Source organism: Podarcis melisellensis (genome assembly GCF_964234715.1).
Source record: "Podarcis melisellensis genome assembly, chromosome: 16".
Lineage (NCBI taxonomy): Eukaryota > Metazoa > Chordata > Lepidosauria > Squamata > Lacertidae > Podarcis > Podarcis melisellensis.
Window position 1 is genome coordinate 40,226,660 of NC_138533.1, and position 14,908 is coordinate 40,241,567.

At 46.8% G+C, this 14,908-nt stretch overlaps 1 protein-coding gene and 1 long non-coding RNA gene across 3 annotated transcripts in view; both read right to left on the reverse strand.

Annotated features, from left to right (window-relative positions):
* LOC309359375 overlaps positions 1-14,908 on the reverse strand; it is a 74,260-nt gene that overhangs the window by 23,884 nt on the left and 35,468 nt on the right. The window lies entirely within an intron of this gene.
* ZNRF3 (zinc and ring finger 3) overlaps positions 1-14,908 on the reverse strand; it is a 66,538-nt gene that overhangs the window by 21,529 nt on the left and 30,101 nt on the right. For both annotated transcript variants that reach the window (XM_081892896.1, XM_081892897.1), the window contains exon 2: positions 2,041-2,166. In XM_081892896.1, coding sequence (XP_081749022.1) covers positions 2,041-2,166 — 126 coding nt within the window. The remainder of the gene's footprint in view (positions 1-2,040; positions 2,167-14,908) is intronic.

The following is a 14,908-nucleotide window of genomic DNA, read 5'->3' on the forward strand; positions in this document are numbered from 1 at the left end:
ATCTAGTCTGACCCCCCTGAAATGCAGGAATCTCAACTAAAGCATCCTTGACAAATGGCCCGGTGACAGCCCTTGAGATCTCTGAAGATGGCTAGCATATCTCCTCCCAGTCTCCTCTTTTCCAGGCTCAACATACCCATACTTCATTCTTCAACCGTTCCTCATAAGGCTTCATCTTGGTTGCCCTCCTCTGCCCCCATCCCAGAAATAAAAGCAAGGAGATGGATAGTGCCACTTCACAGTTGTCCTAACAGCTTCTTCTGACCTCACTAGGCCCTCTCTCACAACCAGCCACCGTCAGCCACCTGCCTTCATCACAGGAATGCCCTCTTGGCCTCCTCATGCCGCTGAACTACAACTCCCGACAGCCCCCATGGCCAATGGTCAGGGCTGATGGGAGCACCAGCAGCACCTGGAGGGCCCCCACAGGTTCCTCAGTCCTGCCCTAGGGGAATCCTATTCCTCACCCTGGAAAGGAGCAGGGCCCTTGCAGCTGGAAGCCAGGGTGCTCCCTGCATGCTCTCTTGGTGTCCTTAGCCCCAACTAGGCCTGGTCAGCCTCACGAGGAATGGTACTTTGCCCAAAAGGAACATCAGTCTGAGGCAGCAAAGGTATCTACCCAGTACTCTTCACTGCTGTGGGGGGTAAGTCCTCCACTTTAGAAGTCAGACAGTAAGGCAGCTTCTTCCATCAGTGGACACCAGTCTGCCAAAATGAACTGTGTGTGTATGTATGAACAGTGCGGGGGTGGGGCTGAGGAATCACTGAACTAATGCAGGTATTCCCTGGGGGCCCTTGCTCCCTGGAGAGCTGCTGGGTGAGGGTGCCCACATTCTCCAGGGGAACAACAACCTGCTCGGAAGAACATCTGCCCCCACCTGGGTTAAGTGAAGATACCCAACAGGACCACAACTCAAGCCCTTCTGGCTCAGCTGCCCATTGCACAGTGCTAAGAAAAACCAGTATCAACTTCTCACACTTTTCCAGGTGGGTAGGAACCTCATAAGCATTTTTTTTTTTAAAGGTATGCCTCAGCCCTGCCAATGGCCCTCTGGCAAGAGTCAAGACTGCCACTCCCTGCCCCCGCCCCCCCACCCCGCCCCACTCTTTGCCTGGTGCTGCTCCCAAAGGCTGTCCTGGCCTCAGCCTCACTGACCACCACAGCTCTTGGTCTGCCAGCAGCCATTTGCAGCCCCAGCTGAGGCAGGGGGGGGCAGCGATGGCTCCCTTGCAGTGACGCCTGCGGTTGTCTTCCCAAAAGGGGCTACCTTGGAATGCATCCAGCTTGACCTTTGCCACAAAACACAGACTTAGAGTTGGAAATATGCCAGCTTCTAAGTTTGGCAAGAGCAACATCAGGAGATGGAAACGGAAAGCTGAACAGCCTCTCTGGCAAGGAAGAGTTATTCATGGACTAGGGTCATTCTCCAGTGGAGGGAGACTCTCAGGTACCTCTGCCTGACCAAGGCAGAAGGAGCTCTACGCTGTCAATGGGAGGGGAGCGGAGGGCCCAGGAGGGACATTATTAAGAGCAGCAGTGGGCTGGGGCACTTAGTGCCTTGCAATAGACCTGGCTTTAGACAGACACCCAGCATCTGGTGGGAGTGAGGGTTCACTCTGAGTCTGAAGGAAAGGATGTTCTTGGGAAGGAAGGGAAACAGATTACAATGTGGCAGCCCTAAACCATCCAGCATAAAAGCCCTGAATCTGCACCTTCTGGGTGAACATTCATTGCCCATTTGGACTGTGCAGTGCACACCAAATCTCCTATTGTTTACTTGGCTTTGCAGCAACTGGTGCAGGATCAGGTCTCCATGATGCAGCACACCAAGAGATCACGGCAGCCTGGAAGCACGTTTTGGAGAAGGGGCATCAAGGAGTAAACTTCCTGCCAGGATCGTGTGTGTGCTCTACCAAGCTCACATCTACCTGGGAGTCAACCAGCACAATGAAGAGGCCCGCCAAACAAGTCTCCTGGCAGCATGGTGTGGCATGGGGCAAGGGCATGGCCCTCTGCACCATCAGGGAGGGTCTTCTTACCTTGCCCAAGACTGTCAGGCAGGGCTTGGGTTCCACCTCCGGCTGCTCCAGCTTCACCACTCCAACCCAGCCATATTCGTACAAATCCTCTTCATCATTGCTATTGCAGAGTCCCAAGGGATGCATCTAGAAGAGGAGGAAGGGAAAGGACACCATGAAGCAGATGAACAGGTTCATCTTATTTGCTTTTCATTGCGAGGTCACCAGCATCCGTGCCCCTGGCGCCCCGCCCATCAAGACATCCTCAGGTTCCCATAGAATGGTCCTAAAGATATTGCTGAGCACAACTCCAGGCAGGCCTCTCAACCTGCTCCTACTAATGCTGTGACCAAGAGAAAATCCAGAAGTCATGTCTCCTGCTGGGACATATTTGCAAAGTCCCAATGCCCTTGAGACTGAAGGGAGATGAACAGCATTAATACTGAAAAATGCATAAGTCTTGGTGGGTGTCTGTACATGGGACTGTTCTAGGTCAAAGCAGTTGAAGCAAATGGCTACAAAATGAAATACTGCCAAAGCAGATATCCCTTCAGAGGGAACATCCCCATTCCTCCCAGCCGGCAAATGGCCAAGGCAAAAGGGGAGATGTCTCAAAGTGGTTTGCTAACAGCCACAGAAAGAGCAACATCTCACTCATTTCTCTGAGCCTGCTGAATCAAAGCTTGTGGCCATGGTTAGGTGCAGTGCAAGCAGAGTTTTCATTTAATTGGGTGCACTCTCATTCTTGTTTCATTCTTGGGATGGTCCCTAACCATCTCTCCTTTCCTATGGCTGCTTCTTTTTAAAGCAAAACCATATTGCTGTTTCTTCCCTTTAAGAAGAGACATCAAGCGCTTGCCTGACTTTGCATGCCTCTTCCTCATGCTCTGAAGCAGCCTTCTTTGCGTTATCCAAAGGCAAGGTGTACAACTGCATTAAATGGTGCAGCAGACGGAGCCATCATTTTCCCCATCAGCATTCCCAAAGGATCTTCCTATACCCCTCACTGCCTGCTTGGAGTTCCTGGGTGGTGAAGGGGCATAGAAATGGCACATTCTTGTGTTTGCGGTCAGGTTCATTTCCTGCAAGAATCTGTTGCCTCCCCAAACACAGCTTTTACGTCATCTGCATTTCTTCACAGACATTACACGGAAAGTAGACTTCAACATGTTCTCCTGGCAACCTTATTTCCTCATGTGGGCAGAATTTTATGTTTTATCAGAGGACACTTGAGCACCTTAGAATAATTTTCAAGGATCCATTTGGATTAAGTCCAGGGAAGTGACCTGCTGGTCTGTTCCACTGCCAGCTATTCTAGGGCATTCAATACATCTAGAAATTTTACCTGCTTGTTGTGACCGGAACACGCATGTACTGGGCCTGTTGTTGTTCAATGTTTTATAAATGACTTGGACAAAGGAACTGAGGAGATACTTATCAACTCATCATTGAGGAAGCCAATGCCCCTGAAGTCAGAATCGGGATTCAATGTGACCTTAACAGATTGGAGAACTGGGCCCAAACTGACAAAATGAATTTCAATAGGGACATATGTAAGGTGCTGCACTTAGGCAGGAAGAACCAGATGCACAAATATAAGATGGGGGACACCTGGCTCACTAGCAGTCCATGTGAAGAGGATCTAGGAGTCTTGGTGAACCACAAGTGGAACATAAGTCAACAGTGTGGAGCAGCAAAAAATGTTAATGCTATTCTAAGCATTAACAGAAGTATAGTGTCCCAATCAAGGGAATTTATAATCCCACTCTATTCTGCCTTGGTCAGACCACACCTGAAATCCTGTGTCCAGTTCTGTGCAGAATTGACCAGCTGGAACATGTGCAGAGCAAGGTAAACAAAATGATAAAGGGTCTGGAAACCAAGCCTTGTGAGGAACGGTTGAGGGAGTTGGGTATGTTTAGCATGGAAAAGAGGAGACTAAGGTGAGATGTGACAGCCATTTTCAGATATCTATAAACGGAACAAGCTACATAGTTTCCTCCTGCTCCAGAGTCTAGGACCTTTGGTTTCAAGTTACAAGAAAGGAGATTCTAACTAAACATCAGGAAGAACTTTCTCACAGTAAGGGTTGCTTGACAGTGGAACAGACTCCCTCAAAAGGTGGTAGACTATCACTCTGAAACTTATCTATAGATGGTACCTAACATCACGTAAGCTGGTGCTGGTACACCCAGGAACCTCATCCAAATGCTGGAGAGGCTGCACCTACATAGGCACATACCTCCACTTGTGGTGGGAATGCCCCAAGGTTCAATCCTTTTGGATATCACTGCCGCAGGAAATCTCCAAAATAACAAAACAGGTAATAGAAGCAACTCCAGAACTAGCCCTATTAAACATATTCCAGGTCAACAACACACATGCACATGACAAGGAACTCATGTCACTTGCTCTCAGCAGCTAGAAATATTGTAACTAGACACGGGAAGAACCTATTAGGAGTGAACACGGACCACTGGTACCAAAATATACATGAAACAGCCCAATTAGAAAAGTTAGCCGACAAACTTACAACTAGCACAGGAACAAGCAAAGGAGTTCCCCTTCATCACATGCACAGCACCAACAAGACAACAAACTATCCCCCACAACAGCACACAAATCAATGTGGTTAACCAGACACCACAACCTACCACCCCTCCCCCTGATAAGCCACACTGCAATCAACTGAACGCAACTAACCAAGCTCTGGACCCCCCTCTCTCTCACAATGCAAATAAAAACAAATAACTATATATGGTAAATAAAGGGCATACCCACGATATGGTGACACAAAAACCCTGCACAAACACTATGCAACTGAATGAAAAAAATCATTATTCCTCCCCAACCCTCTCCCTCCTCCCTTTTCTCCCCCCCCCCCTCATGTCTAGGACAATAGTGTCTCATGCTGAATATAAACAAACTGTGAAAAAGAATATGAATCAAAAGTCTGCCATCTCATCTAGTTGAGATTCCTGCATTGCAGGGGGTTAGACTAGATGACCCTGAGGGCCTGTTCCAACTTCACAATTCTATGATTCTATGGGACCTGCCTAGGAGGGGATAACTGGAGTCATCCACTACCATGTAGCACTTCTGTCTTTGGGTGCCTCCTTGTTTTTAGGATCCAAAACCCATCCTCTCCTGAGCATTTGGGTCAGGGGCATGATAGCACATTGCCAGTACTAAATTACTCTTGGGGATTAGTGGGGGTGTCTAACCCTTTGGGAATTTCTAGCTTGTTGGACTCAACGCCTTTGCTGATGTAGAGAGTGAGGCATTCGCGTAGGTACACTTACAGTACAGTGTCTCTCTTCAACTGTATTTGGAACAGACATCTTTAAGCTCCTGTGCTTCAGCCTCCTCCAGCCCCCCACCACACACATGGATGTTCCTGCTTCAGCTTCCCCCAAGCCATCAATTTATAGGCTGCTCTGTTGCCATCTCAGCAGCTAAACTAGGAGAGTTCCTCTTCCTTCTTCAGTCCATCTCCAAGAAGCAGAGCAGAGCCAAATTGGGGGTGAAGGATCAGCCAGCCGTTTAAACCACCAAGCTTTTGCCTTTAAATAAAATCATTGAAATAAATGAGTGGGGGTGGGCAGAGATCTTCCCAGATGTCTGAAACAGCCTGGCTCAAAGGGGGCTGCTGCTGCCTTTATCCAAGGTCACAGTATCTGCACACACTCCCAAGGGTTTAAAATAACTTCTAAAAGGACCGCACAACTTAAGTGGGGCTACTGTTACAGAGCAGGCCCAACGTGACTGGGAGGAAGAGTGCAGAACAGTCCCCCCACCCCAAAAAAAAGCGGCTTAGTGATTCAGAGGGGAGAAACTTCCTCTCTTTTGTCCTTCTAGCAAATAAAGCTCCCAATCTTAAAAAGGCAGAATAACCAACTTCACCATTTAAATCCCAAACCAAGTCCTCTCTAAATCACAGGCTCCCTTTCCTCTTAGGGGAAGTGACCCCACTTGCACAGGGAAGCCAGGACACAAAAGGAAACCTTCTGGAAGGCATCCAACAAGGTTTTACTCAGAGTGGCCTCATTCATTACTCATTCATAGACCTACTCTGAGTAGAAGTGTGTTGGCTGCCACCTTCCTACGGAGACTCCACCCTGGGGCTCAGGCTTCCTATGAAGGGAGGGCTAGCAAGGCAGGGGTTGGCTCATGGCACTCCGGGAGGCAAGGCTGGGGGCAGTGGAGGCAGGTTCTTCCTGTGCTCTGCTTCTGGGACTCTGATCCTCAAGCTCCCTATTTGTAAACTCTGTGACTTCAGAGTCTCCATGCAAGACACAATCTGAGATATCGGGGAGGGGAGAGAAAGCAGACACTGGAAGAGTGAGGAAGATCATGAAACTGCTTCTGGAAGGGAGAGAAACAGCCTCTGTTCTGCTCCTTCCATCTCCAATGTGAGAAAAAGACTGTTGTTCTTCAGCAGCAACAGAAAGGCCAGAACTCATAAATCTGTTGGTCACTGTGAGAACAGGACACTGGACTATGTGGGCCTTTGGCCTGATCCAAAAGGGCTTTCAGAACTTGGCATACCTAAGATACAAGACTATCCTTCTAGCACAGTCAACAGTTCTATCAATTGCTTTATCCTTCATGGATCTGTTGCATACTTTTGAAAAATCACTGCTGGCTCAGGTTGAAAGTGTCACACCCCAGAATGCCACAGGGAAGCCCAAAGCAATGGGGTCCCTGAACTAGCATGACTAGCAGCCATGGAGAGCCTTATTCTCCTCCATGAATTGCTTCAATCCTCTTCTAGAGCTACCCAAGGGGTGGGGGAGCAAATCCCATAGTTTAAGCATGTGCTGTGATAAGCAGCATGTACATTCGTCTGCCCCAAACGTCCCAACATTTGGTTTCACCGGATGGCCTCAATGGGCTTTACCCACATGACAGAGACAGAACAACTTCTCTCTTTTCGCTTTTCTCCACACCATCCATAATTCCATAAGCCTCTCATCAGTTCTCCCACTTCCTCAATTCCTTCTCCTCACCCCCAATTAATTAGTCTCAAACTGTGTAGTCTCTCCTTACAGGCAAGTCTGCTCCAACCTCCCCATCACCTTGGTTGTCCCTTACTGCACCTTTTCCAGCTTTACAAGTTGTGGCAGTTGTAAGAGCATACAGGTGTGGCCACAATATCAATTTGTATAAAGGCACTATGATGTTGGCATTTTAATTTCTGATCCTTTCTTAATGATTCCTAACATGGAAGTCACCCTTTTCATGGCTGCCGCACACTAGGACCAATTCTTTCACAGAGCTTTCTGCCACAGCCCCACTATCGCTTCCCTGATTAGTTCACCGTGAGTTTAGTTCCCACCTGTGTGAAGTTAGAATTTTTTGCCCCAACATGCATCAGTCTCACTTCAATAGACCAAAATACATTTTCCACTGTAATGATCATTCAACAAGTTTGGACTCTTTTGGAGCTCATTCCCAATCACTTTGAGCATCTGCCAGCCTGAATAATTTGTTGTCATCTGAAAACCTGGCTGCCTCACTGCCCACCTCTGCCTTGAGAACATTTCTGAACAAGCTAAAGAAAAGCCTCTCTCCCAATGTAATATCCTTGGGAAGACCTCATTTCTTATACGCTTCAACCATGAGACCGCCCAGTTAGTCCTACTCTCTTCTTCCTCAGTCTATGTATGTTCAGAGGCAAGATGTTGAGTTAAGCAGACACACTGTGACCTGACCTAGCTGGGCTCATCTTATGTCAGGTCCAGACACAGAACTCTTACACCAGTCTTTTCTTCTTGTTGATTTGGACCAATCCTCTTTGTGCTGTGGGCTTAGGGGGCTTTATGCCTAGAGGCTACAAATTCTTCATAAGAATTTTACTGCACAATACTGATTAATTACCCTGATGAGATTACAAACAAGTGAGATAATCCTGGCAATATGCACTCAAGGCCAGGATATGCTTCTGCGAATGACCCCAATTTGTTTTAGAAGCATAGTCTTGGCTCAGCAACACTCCACTGTGGGCATGAAGACCTCATAGGATGAGGAAAAGTCAGGCTGACTTTTGAATATACTACTGATGTAAACTGCCCAAGTTATGAAGCCTCCTCCTTTCTCTAATTTACAAAGCAAAGTTGGGAGTCTGCCCTGCAGTCCCATCCACAGGCTCCCATTTGCCCAGGAAAAGGCTCAGGCCGTGATTCCCCTCCTTCCTGTCTCTCTGCCAGTGTGACATGTAACTCAGGAAAAAACACCCCTTAATTCTAGCCATCAAATGCGAGTGAGAAGATTTCATAGATCCATTAACCTTTATACAATTTCTGGTCATGACTGAACAGTAACCTTGGTAGAGTACCATATTCATCTTATCTTAGTATGGGATCTATAAATGCTAAAACCTCAAATTCCCAAGTTTTCCATGCCTGAGGCAGTGGGGATTACTCACAGATAGGTCCAGGCCACACTCTCACCCAGCTTGAACAGAACCCAGAATAAGTCAGCCTGGAAGTCTGCCAGGGAGTGATCTTCCAAAGGCCAAAGAAACACCATGGGATTATGGGTTCTTCCACTCCCTCCCAACTTATAATGCATCCATTAGACAGGATAACCATAAGCATTTGGTCTCCTGCAAGTAGAATAAGTCCCCCCCACCCCACCCACAACACATCAAAAGACCTGGCCACAGCACTGTTGTGTCTTCTTCCAATGCTGGCCAAAGGCTTATGGCACATGGCCCCCAAGGAGAGAAAAGAAAAGACAGTGAGGTGAACAATATTATGTCCAGACTATTCTGGCAGAAGAGATTTGCCAGTAACTCCAAGAGCCAAAAGTTCTTGGCACTATCTGAAAGGAAAATAGCCTGAAATACACAGGTGCTGTAGTTAAAGCTTCAGGAGGGATGCAAGGCTTCTCCCACCACCTCCTCCCAATCACACACACCTGCAGCATGGGAACCACGTACCTGGGGTGCAATCCCATGCCACTTGGCAGCGTGAAAGTGAGAGTGTGAATGCCAATGGGCATCGTCACCACACTTGGGTCTATACAAAAAAATCAACATCCTCCCTCTGTTTGGAGTGGCTTCCACACCACTGAGTGCAGGTCCGGCTTGGCCCCTTCTGGTGGTCAACAAGGAACGTACACTGCCACCAACAAGTTAAGATGCAGACAACGTGGGGACACAAGTGTGGTAAGCTCACAACTGGCCTGTGACAGCAATCTCCAATTTACACACATGGCAGAAAGCATTGCCACCTCCTCCACTCTCACACCAGTCTTCTCCAGAAGGATTAATGGGCCTTACAAAAACTGCTCCAAGGTGAAAGACCCCCAACCACCACATAGACAAGGTGACAGCTTGAAAAGACACCCCACTCCTTTGCGAGCACAGAGCGGCTTCTCTCTCACCCTGGAAACTTTCTAGGTGCCAAAGCAATTGCTCACACTGCAATAATATTGCTCACACTGCAAGACTGCTTTAAGGAAAACTGAAAAAGTCTGAACACCCTAAAGCATTTAAGGACAGTGGCCCTCCTGGCCTGCATGCTTCTGCTACTTGAGGCTGCAGAGGTGGTGATGGAAGGGGCATGATCCCAGTACCACTGGGCTCCCCCAGCTTCACTCACAAATACTCCCAGGGTGCCTTTGCCTGGTCCTCCTTGTGTCAGACACGGCCAGCAAATCCACCTGCAGAGCCCCACGTCTTCACCTCTCCTCTGCAACCTATTGCTCACTAGAAACTTACTTACTAGAAACTGGGATAGAAAAGCTAGGAGCCCAGTGTATCCTGGGATCTGGGTTGTGGGCGCCAAAACGGAATGTTATCTAGTCACCACTGGGGGGGGGAGGTATCAGCAACACTTTATTATTTTGAGAAGCATGAACTAATACACAACTCACATACTTGACACGTTGTTGATATCACATTTTTAGCAGAAATTGTTAATGCATGTTTAATTTGGTGTTTACAATAAAAAGATTGGTACCATACTTCAGTTTTCAAAACACTCTACTCTTTATTGTTAAACTCCTTAACATATTGTCTATCCTTAACATATACTTTTGAGACTTCAAAGCACATACATTTCAGTAATCCTTGAATGTCAGCCAGGTGCAAAAAATGGCACCCAGACTTTTTGAGATTCTCGCAAATGGAGAATCTTTAGGTGCAAAATGAGCCTGGAGCCCTGCTAATTTCGAACCCTGCATCTTATGTGAGGATCAAACCTTCTCACTGCTCATAGGGGCTCCACACCAAAACCCCTTTTCTGTAGCAGCGCTCCAATCTGTCAAAGAGTCTGGCTAGCATCAATATTTTCTCAGTGCCAGGCAAAGACTTTCCACTTCTCCCACTCATCTGACTGTCAATATCTAGTCTGCTCTGGTGGATTTCTAGTTGATTTATCTGCTTTTGGGGGTAGTTGGGGTTTTGCCTTGCTGTTCTTACAATCAGGATATGATGGTGTTCACTGTTCTAATCTTTTGTGTGCTTCATATTGAATGGATTATTTGTTAGTAGTAAGCAACTGACAAACAAATAAAGGATAAAATAATAATTAGTCAGCAGTATGGGGTCATGTTATATAGCACTAGCTATAGCACTGCAGAGATCTAAGTTCAAGCCCTCATTCAGCTATGAAGTTCACTGGATGACTTCAGGCTAGTCACTTTTTCTCAGTCCAGCCTACCTCACAGGGCTGTCATGAGGATAAAATAGGGACAGGAAGAATACTGTAAGGAAAAGCAGGCCTTAAAATGTATCAAATAAAATGGGGGGACAGACTGCCTCAGGCCAGGCCAGGGCACTGACCCATCTGTCCCAGGACTGCCTCCACTGACCGGCACAAGCAGCTCTCCAGGATAAGGTACCGGGGATGGGAAGAAAAGTCTCCCTCCATGCCCTGGAGAGGCCTGGGGTTAAAGCGGGATCCTTCTGCACACAAAGCCTGGGCTCTGCCATTCAGCTGACATAAAAATAAAGACAGTGCATTAAGAAAAACTAAAGTCATCCATTCAAATGCTTCAAGGATTCTGGTTTTGGTGGGTTTTAACGTAAACACTTGTTGGGAGTGACTCTGGAGTTCAGAGGTTCCATAAGCACAGATGGGCCTGTTGTCAAATTACCATATTTTTCACTCCATAAGACACGCCTGACCATAAGACGCACCTAGTTTTTAGAGGAGAAAAGTCATGTCAGACTAACCTGATCTTGTTTTTTGACAGAATTACAAGCCTGGTAGATGAAGGGAACGCAGTGGATGTAGCCTACCTTGATTTCAGCAAGGCATTTGACAAGGTGCCCCATGATATTCTTGTAAAGAAGCTGGTAAAATGTGGTCTTGACTATGCTACCACTCAGTGGATTTGTAACTGGCTGACTGACCGAACCCAAAGGGTGCTCATCAATGGTTCCTCTTCATCCTGGAGAAGAGTGACTAGTGGGGTGCCACAGGGTTCTGTCTTGGGCCCGGTCTTATTCAACATCTTTATCAACGACTTGGATGATGGACTCAAGGGCATCCTGATCAAATTTGCAGATGACACCAAACTGGGAGGGGTGGCTAACACCCCAGAGGACAGGATCACACTTCAAAACGACCTTGACAGATTAGAGAACTGTAAAGTATTGCACTTGGGCAAAAAAAAATGAGAGGCACAAATACAAGATGGGTGACACCTGGCTTGAGAGCAGTACATGTGAAAAGGATCTAGGAGTCTTGGTTGACCACAAACTTGACATGAGCCAACAGTGTGATGCGGCAGCTAAAAAAGCCAATGCAATTCTGGGCTGCATCAATAGGAGTATAGCATCTAGATCAAGGGAAGTAATAGTGCCACTGTATTCTGCTCTGGTCAGACCTCACCTGGAGTACTGTGCCCAGTTCTGGGCACCACAGTTCAAGAAGGACACTGACAAACTGGAACGTGTCCAGAGGAGGGCAACCAAAATGGTCAAAGGCCTGGAAACGATGCCTTATGAGGAACGGCTAAGGGAGCTGGGCATGTTTAGCCTAGAGAAGAGGAGATTAAGGGGTGATATAATAGCCATGTTCAAATATATAAAAGGATGTCACATAGAGGAGGGAGAAAGGTTGTTTTCTGCTGCTCCAGAGAAGCGGACACGGAGCAATGGATCCAAACTACAAGAAAGAAGATTCCACCTAAACATTAGGAAAAACTTCCTGACAGTAAGAGCTGTTCGACAGTGGAATTTGCTGCCCAGGAGTGGGGTGGAGTCTCCTTCTTTGGAGGTCTTTAAGCAGAGGCTTGACAACCATATGTCAGGAGTGCTCTGATGGTGTTTCCTGCTTGGCAGGGGGTTGGACTCGATGGCCCTTGTGGTCTCTTCCAACTCTATGATTCTATGATTCTAAGAAAAAAAATATTCTGAATCAAATGTTGTACTAAACTACTTAATAAACTACTGGTATATCAGAATAATATTTCAACCATGTAAAGTGAACAGCTGTTAACAGTGGCATTAAGAACCATCATCTCTGTCATTAACAAATGAAGAGAGACTTTAAGGTTTGAGTACTCTTCTAGTCTTCTGTGAACCCCAAGAACTTATCAGTGCTAGAGTCAGAATTTATGAAGCTCAGTTGTTCACAATCACTGACATCACTTTCTTCACTATCTTCCTATAAGATACCATCTTCGTTTCCATCCAAAGCATTGCTAATGCCACATTTTTTTATCGTTCTGTACAACGATTTCCTCCTTCACTGAGTGCCATGATGTTTTCACCCATTCACAAACTTGAGTGATACTGGGCCTCTTCATTCGTCCAGTAGGTGTCAGTTCATGATTACCAGCAGCCATCCACTTGTTCCACTCTTCTCACATAAAGACCTTAAATGGCTTGTAGTGGAAACATCGAGAGTTTGCAACTGGCTGGTAAGACCTCCAGGAATTACAGCTAGATGAGTCTTCATTTCTTTAAAGCACTTTTTTGTAGTTTTGCTAAAATGTGCTCTAAACTGGTCAAGTACTAATAAGGCAGGTTTTTTCAAAAGCCCTCCAGGACGTTTGGACCACACTTTTTCAGCCCATACTCTCATTCCATTTCTGTCCATTCATCCTTTCTCATGAACATGTACAGCAATTCCTCTTGGAATCACTTCTTTTGGAAATGTTTTCCTTTTGAAAATTAACATGAGTGGCAATTCGGGGCCCTCTGCACAGCAAGACAACACAACCGTGTAATGGGTTTTCTCATGTCCGAAGGTTTTCACGGCAATAGTTTTGGCACCTTTCAGATCAACAGTCCTATTAGATGGCACATCAAAGGTTAGCAGTACTTCATCCATATTCCCAATCTGGCCAATTTCAAACCTATTTCTCTTCCTAGCATCAATTACAAATTTATGAAAAGACAAAATCTTATATTCATATTCTTCTGGCATTTTTTGTGCAATTCTAGTTTTTGTGCGCGTAGCAAGGCCATATCGCTTCATAATCGCATCACGATGGTAATCCAGTAAAATCGTGAATGCCTTTCTCTACAGCAATGGGTTTGGCTTCATATATTATCATTTTTTTTAGAGACTGAGAAGCCATTATTCCGGTGATTTGTGATCCATTCTTTCATGGCCACGTCCAACTGTGGCCACTTTGCAGCATTTCCACGAAAAGTCTGCTTACTTTTATCTGCTTTTTGCAGCTGATCCTCTAGTTTCCTCCACTCTCTTTCCATTTTTTCAGTTGGAGGTGGCCCAAAATGTCTCTCCGCTGCTCTGTTTCCATGCTCCTTAGTATATTTTACTACCTCTAGTTTAAAAGGAATCTTATATGCTAATCTTTTCTGCTTTATCATCCTTGTACGTAGAATGCCTCCGACCATGCGAGCGTCGTCCTAAGGGGGTGGTGCAAGCGCGCAAACCAATCGCAATGGGGCAGTCGAGCGCAGGAGGAGAAGGATTACACGGCCCCCACTGTGCTTGCTTTACACCTGTGTAAGCGGCTCCTTTCCCACTTTGCTGCTTTAAAGCGAGCTGCGGAGGAGGAATGGACAGGAGCCATGGCTCCCGTCCATCCCTCCTCCACGCAGCATTCACTTCATCACACAGACATTTCCCTTTACTTTTTAGGAGGAAAAAAGTGTGTCTTATGGAGCAAAAATTACAGTATATCTTGGCCTGCCACACACTTTGGATCTGGTTTTCTGTAGTAGAATGGGGGAGGGGAGGATCTATGGGTGGGCAAGGCAGTGGTGACTCCATTACTCCTGCACAGAACATTATCTGACGTAGGTGGATCTTGTGGAAGGGGTAGAGCATCAACTGTGATGGCTTGGCCCAGAGACCAATGGATCCAGATGGCTTGCCAAGGTTCTTCAGGGCGTGGCTTTAGCTGGCAAGCCAGCTAGGGCCCTGATCTTCTCCTGAAATAGGGAGATGACTGAGGCTACCAATATGATCACTCTGGAACATCCTTGAGCAGCATCCTGCTGTTCTGAGGAGCTGGAGGGAACCAAACAGTCGGGCCCACAACTCATACTCATACTTTGGCTCCTGGGATAGCTCAGTTGGTAGAGCATAAGTCTGTTGATCTCAGGGCTGGGGGTTTAAGCCCCACATTGGGTAAAAGATTCCTGCATTGCAGGGGGTTAGAATAGATGATCCCTTTCAACTCTACAATTCAATGGTTTCTATGATTTCTCCTCTCCCTTGCACTCTCTCTCTTAAGAAAGTCAGACTCTGAGCAAGACTCAACAGTCATAGCAGCCGCTGTGGAGTTCATGCTCAAGCTACGGCTTCCTTGCCAATGGTTCTGGGAGGCATCCCAAAGAGTGCACTGTACCAGAGCCATGCCCACTGAGTGACACTTCAGAAAGACACAGAAGGCCTTGAGCCTCAGAGCACCCAAGGGAAGAGCCTCCAGGGCCTGGATTAGGCACCAAGCAGGC